Source organism: Neltuma alba, unplaced genomic scaffold (assembly GCF_004799145.2).
Source record: "Neltuma alba isolate B1F8T4 unplaced genomic scaffold, ASM479914v2 tig00006335_pilon, whole genome shotgun sequence".
Classification (NCBI taxonomy): domain Eukaryota; kingdom Viridiplantae; phylum Streptophyta; class Magnoliopsida; order Fabales; family Fabaceae; genus Neltuma; species Neltuma alba.
This window is the reverse complement of record NW_021634433.1, coordinates 25,229-32,552: the sequence shown is the minus strand read 5'-3', so window position 1 is coordinate 32,552 and position 7,324 is coordinate 25,229. Positions and strand designations below refer to the sequence as shown.

At 40.4% G+C, this 7,324-nt stretch overlaps 1 protein-coding gene across 1 annotated transcript; it reads right to left on the bottom strand.

Annotated features, from left to right (window-relative positions):
* Positions 1–2,909: 2,909 nt before the first annotated feature.
* LOC114750156 (uncharacterized) lies at positions 2,910–5,480 on the bottom strand. The gene is made up of 8 exons (XM_028938705.1): positions 4,953–5,480; positions 4,613–4,841; positions 4,061–4,319; positions 3,857–3,938; positions 3,677–3,766; positions 3,290–3,565; positions 3,096–3,208; positions 2,910–3,009 (listed from the first exon to the last, which is right to left on the bottom strand). Exons 1-8 carry the CDS (start codon positions 5,478–5,480, stop codon positions 2,910–2,912), a joined length of 1,677 nt encoding a protein of 558 aa, XP_028794538.1.
* Between the last annotated feature and the right edge of the window lie 1,844 nt (positions 5,481–7,324).

Below are 7,324 nucleotides of genomic sequence, written 5' to 3'. Positions count from 1 at the left end.
CTTGTTGGTGAGAGGAAGCACAACATAGCTGTCTTGATACATGAGCACAGGGAAAAATTGGCAAACAAGATGTACCACAGCAAAGAAGCCATGACGAATTGGAGCAATGGTGTGGGACCTATAGAGAGAAAAGTTGATGGATCATGTGGCCAGATCAGAAAGAATGGATGTGTAAAATTATGGAATGAACAATTTCAGGGTCAGATGGGAAACCTAGATGTGCGGGTAAAATCTTGTGTTACGTGAATGCACCTGCAAAGGTTGGCAAATGTCAGGACTACCTTGCCCGCATGCAAGTGCTGCATCAAAAGGTATATGGTAATATATATGCATATGTCGAGGATTGCTTTTTACTCTCAGCCCAAAAAAAATTTATGGCAGACTCATGATTCCAGTTGAGACCCATGACATTCCCTAGGCCAGATTCCCTTCGATATGAAGATTACTCGTCCACCATTTCCTACAACCACCATTGACAACTCGGCGTGCTGGAAGACCCAGAGGTAGGAGGATTGAATCACAATTCCACAGAAGAAAGCGTATCATTGCTCAGGATGTGGTGAAGCTGGTCACACTAGAAAGATTTGCACTAACCCGAACCCTGGGTGACTTTGTTGCTCAAAATGGTCTTTTATTTTTTTGGTTCAACACACAGCTACTTTTTGTACATAAATGAGCCCCACTATGTAGTTGTTGATTTGTTGGGGAAGTAGCTATGACAACCCATTTTGATTTTTTTGGTGGTGGTTCGATTATATTTTGTATAGCGGTGTCAATAGTTGAAAAATTTCATGACAGTAGGTGACTATAGCTGTCGCAGGATATGTTAGGCTGTAATCTGTCCACATGCGAATGGACTATTTTTAGTTGTAAATATTTGTATGTATGTTGCAAATTGTCTAATCTCACTTGAAAACGAAGATTCCCCTGCCTGTCCACTGACGGACAGCTTCTTCGGGTGAAGGTCGTCATATGTAAATGGACTGATTACAGTTGTGAATATATATATATGTATGTTGCCAATTGTCTAATGTCACTTGCAAAGGGTATACGAAACCATACTTGGACAGCTTCTCCAGGTGAATCAGTCCGCATGCAAATGGACTATTTTTAGTTGTAAATATTTGTATGTATGTTGCAAATTGTCTAATCTCACTTGCAAACGGAGATTCCCCTGCCTGTGCACTGACGGACAGCTTCTTCGGGTGAAGGTCGTCATATGTAAATGGACTGATTACAGTTGTGAATATATATATGTATGTTGCCAATTGTCTAATGTCACTTGCAAATGGTATACAAACCATACTTGGACAGCTTCTCCAGGTGAATCAGTCCGCATGCAAATGGACTATTTTTTAGTTGTAAATATTTGTATGTATGTTGCAAATTGTCTAATCTCACTTGCAAACGGAGATTCCCCTGCCGTCCACTGACGGACAGCTTCTTCGGGTGAAGGTCATCATATGTAAATGGACTGATTACAGTTGTGAATATATATATATGTATGTTGCCAATTGTCTAATGTCCACTTGCAAATGGTATAACGAAACCATACTTGGACAGCTTCTCCAGGTGAATCAGTCCGCATGCAAATGGACTATTTTTTTGTAATATTTGTATGTATGTGGCAAATTGTCTAATCTCATTTGCAAATGGGCCCTTGCACACCTGTTCACCCACGGACACCTCCTTCAGTTACGAGTAGGTCAGATTAAATGGATTATTTATAGTTGTGAAAATATGCATGTATGGTGTGAATTGTCTAGTCCCACTTGTAAATGGGCTGTCCCACACTTAAGTAAGACGCATGCATCAGGTGAATCAGTCCACATGTGAAGCCAAGTATGTGTCTTGCAAATTAGCTAGTCCCCCTTGCCAATATGAACGGACGGATTCCACGTGTGAATATAGTATGTATTTTTAAAAATAGGCTAGTTCCCCTTGCAAATGCGCTCTCTCCCTCCCTGCACTTGTTCCCTCACGGACACATGCTTCAGCTGGTCTAGTCGACATGTGAACGGACTGATTCCACGTGTGAATATAGGTATTTGTTGTGCAAATCGGCTAGTTCCCCTTGCAAATGCGCTCTCTCCCGCACTTGTTCCCTCACGGACACATGCTTCAGCTAGACCAGTCGACATGTGAACGGACTGATTCCACGTGTGAATATCGGTATGTGTTGTGCAAATTGGCTAGTTCCCCTTGCAAATACGCACCCTGTTCAGGTTAAGGACGGCACATGTAAATGGACTGATTACAGTTGTGAATATATGTATCGGAGTAGCAAATTCCCTAGTTCCTCATAGAAATGGACACCTTATTCAGGTGAAGGAGGGCACTTGCATATTTAAGAGGACATGTTGTTCAGCAGATGAACGACACTTGTGAATGCTCTAATTGCTGTTGTTAACTTATTTGTCTCTCTTGCAAATTGTCTAATCGTTCGTCGAAAGATCAAATCCCTGATGTAGGTTGTTCAGTTGAAATGGACGAACATTTGGTGTTAATTCCTGTTTTTTTTGGTGCAAATTCCCTAATTTTTGTTGTTAACCGTACATCTAATGAAAGTAAACAAGTAGTGATAATATGAATCCATCAAAACAGTCTTCATTAACATCGTTTGTATGCACAACATTTTAGTCCGCATAAAGTGTTCACAACAACAATTACAGTGCTTATCAGCAAAAACTACAAGGTAGGAATTTGATCAGTCATCGCTTTCTCTTGCGTTGTCTGTTAATGTGGTCAAGGTGTTTGGTAACAGCATCTGACTTGATGTTTCTTTGATGCGTCACGAGCCACCACAATAGCTCACACCGTATAGATGTGTATTGATCCTATGGGACAACAACAACTGTTCTCAGTAAGTTGACACAAATGCATGATGTCATTAATATATAATTCAACACCTACTGCTGTATAATAAGGCATGGTGAATAGAACTCCATCCTTCTCTTGTGGTTGGGCCACTCTCTTAGATATGTGATGACATGAACCCCACAATCATCACTGAAAAAATGAACACATCACTATGCTGGCTTATGTATGTCGATTATAATTTATGACAAATAACTTTCAGTGAACAAAAGACTCACGTATTGTCTTGAACATGAACCGTGGGATACAAGATGTCATTGTTTGAATCTGGGTTGGCCAACCCCTCCAGCTCAGGCTTCACTCTCCTTAGTATTTCAATGAAGTGTGCCCTCTACACAATTACAGATGATTATCACACAGGGGATACTATGGTTGTCCAACACAAAAGTAGCAGAATAATTACACCACTTACAAAAGTTTGCGCCATGATTTGCTGCCCCTTTAATGCTGGATCAGACTTATTCTTCTTCTTTTGGTGCTTCATTGTATCCTCACCACCACGCAGAGAGTCCAGCACATAAAACTTTAGTGTGCTCGGTTCAAACACAAAGCAAAACCAATGCAGTGCAAACACAACAGGTGCAAATATGTATTCACATTCAGCCAAATTGTATCCCACGTGTTGGGGAAGTAGTTCTTTCAGGTGTTTGTCCACTTGCCATGCTGTGTGTTGTTGCACCATCCTTGCCTATCACAACAGCAAATTGCACAGCAATGCAAATTGTCAGTGAAGAAACTGTATCGATAACTTTATTGCACAATTTAAAGCATTGATCCATTAACAGGGGATAGCACTAACCGTGAAATCTGCATCAAATATGTGTCTTTTAACCGCAGAGGCACTCTCATGTTGGTCAGCGTTCAAGGTGTGGGCAATCAGAGTCATGATCTGTAGAATAAAGGAGCAGGAAAATTAAATTAAAATTGTGGCACATTCCATATATGGCCACTTTGATGTAACTTGAATAGGTGCACGTACCCTGTTGCTTATCCACCTTCTAGGACCCAGTACTTGTAGGTCTGATCGTGTTGCCAAATGCCCAAACATATCTACCATGACCCTACAACAAATATGAAAGTGAAAATAAGTAGTCAGTGTTGCATAGTAGTATTATTCACAGGCTGTCTTTTCCATAATAACTGACTATACTTACTCTTGAGCCTCATCTGGTTGACACACTACTCAGTACACACAGTATAAAATGCATCCCTGTCACTCATTTTCACCTTTCTGCCATAAGTAGACATGTAAGGAGATTTAACTACTAGGACTTTACGTCTACTTGACCTCCTTGTGGGTAGCTGCACTGCTTTGCCCACCATTTTCCCTTCTTCCGTTTGAGCTGCCTGTTCATCTTCAGTATCCTTATCTGCAGCTTCATCTTCTCTCACATTGTCGTTCTCGTCTTCATCTTCCTCTCTTCTTCTTCTTCTTCTTCTTGCTGTTCATCATCATGCAATTTGTCACCACTTTCATGTTTCTCCGCTCTCTACAGTCATAACTTCATCATGTTGTGGCCACTCATTTTCATCCTCCTCAGTGTGGTGTTCTTTTCCTTATTCTTCATTGCCTCCCTGGTTAAGAAGTTTATTTTCCAGCTTAACTAATTCATTACAAACTAAGTTTTGAATCTTGGTCATCTCATTGTTCAATGTGGTTGTTGAAATTGAGCCAAAACTCCTTAATGTCCTGCACATTGTAAATGTATGTCATCAAACAGATATTAAGTCTCACCAACAGACATTATCACATTGGTATTACTCACCGGATGATGGAAACTTGTACTGCTCCCCGGTTGTGTTGACTCATTCACTTCAGCAGCGGGTGGACTGTAGAAAATGCCATGTCGACTCTCCTTTTCCGCATCAATTCTCCTCTTCACAGCCTTATCATCCCAATGTCTGACGACGTCTTTGTCTTTTGGTTCACCTCCCTGTAGAGGGAACCTTTGCAGGAAGTGCAACTGCAGAGAAAAAAAAAATATGACTCAAAAATCAAATTACATAATACATCAACAGTTTAATGTTCAAAGCATATCCAATAGGGCATATTTTGTAAGGAAATATGCAAGTACCAATAAAAAGTAGATGCACTCTCCGACGACTCTGGCACTCTCGGTCTGTCCTTCCTTACTGCTCCTATTGTACCGTTTAATTTCCTCACTGAGCTTGTCAAGCACAAAGGAAGCCCAGTCAAATTTTTTCCAGTTATTTTCTGTGCAAGCCATTACTTTTAGCACCTTGTCACTCACACTTGCACTTCCCGTGGGACAAAGAAGAGTGCCCACTGTAAAAAGAACAAAATAGAATTCAAAGTTTCCATCTTCTTCATCACTCTTTATCTTCTCCGCAATTTGAGAATATGTCAATGGAGTATAGTCCTTCTTCAGCTCATTTACTTCATCCTTGAAGCCATCCAACTTCACTTTGGAGCCCTTATCTGGTAACCCAAGAACCCTCCTAACATCTGTACACGTGACCTTCTTTGTCTTCCCCCTTATGGTAATTTGTTTACTTGGGGGGTCATATGCATGAATCAACTCCAGACATAAATCTCTGGGCAGCTTATTCAAAGTAATACCAAGAAGATGACCAAACCCCATTTCTTCTACCTTGCGCTTTAAATTTTCTTTGCCATTTATAAACTTTGCCACTTCCTTGAATTTTGTGGGGGAGCACCGAGTAGAAAATGGGGACACATATTTCTCCTTCTTCTTCTTCTCCTCTATCAGCTATTCCTCCTTCTTCCTGTATGGCTCCCTATCAGCATCACTCATCTCCCTCCAAATTGCTGAAGCCGCATCTGTGATTGCTCCCATATTCCCATGCATCTCCTGCTTCTTTTGCTCCCAATATTCTCCCTTGAATACTTTCCAGCCGGTAACTTGTGCGTCCTTTTTTCCCATCTTCTTCCTGTATCCAATAATCACAAAGTCATTAGTTAGTACATTAAACAGAAACATTCATACCATCCAACATTTCTTGTATCATAAACCCGGAAATTATATACACACTAATTATTATTGTTAAATCCTTAACTTGTCATACGACAGGACATCAAATTGTTACATGCAGGTTAACTGGATAATGACACCATTCTTCATGTAAATTAGCTAACATTCATTGTCAGGCCACAAAAGATCAGATTCCAACTAACATTAAATTATGCAACAGAGGTGGTTAATTAACTACTTTTTCATGTCAATTCCCTAACTTTCACACTCCAACATAGATCAAACAATTACACCGCGAACAGTCAAAATTCTGCTAATTGCTCATGTCAATTGCCTAATTTTCCCTGTGAGGCCGCTGCAAACCACATTCCCACAAACATGCAATTATGCAGCAGAGGTGGTTAATTAACTAATTGTCGAGGTAAATTTCCTAACTTTCTCAGTCCAGCACGCATCAAACAGTTACACATAAGCTAAGTGGAAATCCAGCTCACTGGTGGTGTCAATTGCCTAATTTTCCCTGTGAGGCAACTGCACACCAAATTCCCACAAACTTAGTGGGTAATTTACTGATTCTCCATGTAAATTTCCTAACTTGACAGATTCAACAAAAATATGAAACCGTCAGACAGGAGCTACGCGGATAATCCCCTAAATCCTCGTGTCAATTGACTAATTTCTCCTGTGAGGCCCGCTACGGATCACATGCCAACAAACATGAAATTTTGAATTGCCAGTTGTTACTTTACTGATTTTTCATGTAAATTCCCTAACTTCCAGAGTTCACCACACATCAACCACTTAAACAGAAGCTAAGTGGAAATTCACCTAATTGCTCGTCTCAATCACCTAATTTTCCCTGTGAGGCCGCTGCAAACGACATTCCCACAAACATGCAATTATGCAGCAGAGGTGGTTAATTAACTAATTTTCGAGGTAAATTTCCTAACTTTCTCAGTCCACCACGCATCAAACAGTTACACATAAGCTAAGTGGAAATCCAGCTCACTGGTGGTGTCAATTGCCTAATTTTCCTTGTCAGGCAACTGCACACCAAATTCCCACAAACTTAGTGGGTAATTTACTGATTCTCCATGTAAATTTCCTAACTTGACAGATTCCCGGAAACATGAAAACTGTTTGACATAAGCTAACTGGCTAAACCCCTAATTCCTCGTGTCAATTTCCTAATTTTCCTTGTGAGGCCACTACAAATCAGATTCCAACAAACATAGCTGGTAATTTACTGATTCTTCGTGTAAATTGCCTAAGTTGACAGATATATGCACACATGAGGTTGTCACATGCAACTGGTTAGTCAACTAATTCTTCACGTCAATTGACTAACTCCCATTGTTAGCCCACAAAATCTCACATTCCAACAATCAACGGGATAAACCAAACAAAACAAACTCATTTGCCTAATCCATACGACAACATTTACCCTCCCAATTCTTTTCCTTATTCCTGCAAAATGCCTACAAACACTATAG

Bases quoted from the DNA above. Each gene is read 5' to 3' on its own strand.
- LOC114750156 (XM_028938705.1), bottom strand. From the start codon at position 5,480: ATGGGGTTTGGTCATCTTCTTGGTATTACTTTGAATAAGCTGCCCAGA. The intron at 3,566-3,676 runs GTTAGTGCTATC...CTGTTGTGATAG, and splicing joins TATTTGATGCAGATTTCACG to GCAAGGATGGTGCAACAACA. The intron at 3,209-3,289 runs GTAAGTGGTGTA...GTAATTGTGTAG, and splicing joins AAATCATGGCGCAAACTTTT to AGGGCACACTTCATTGAAAT.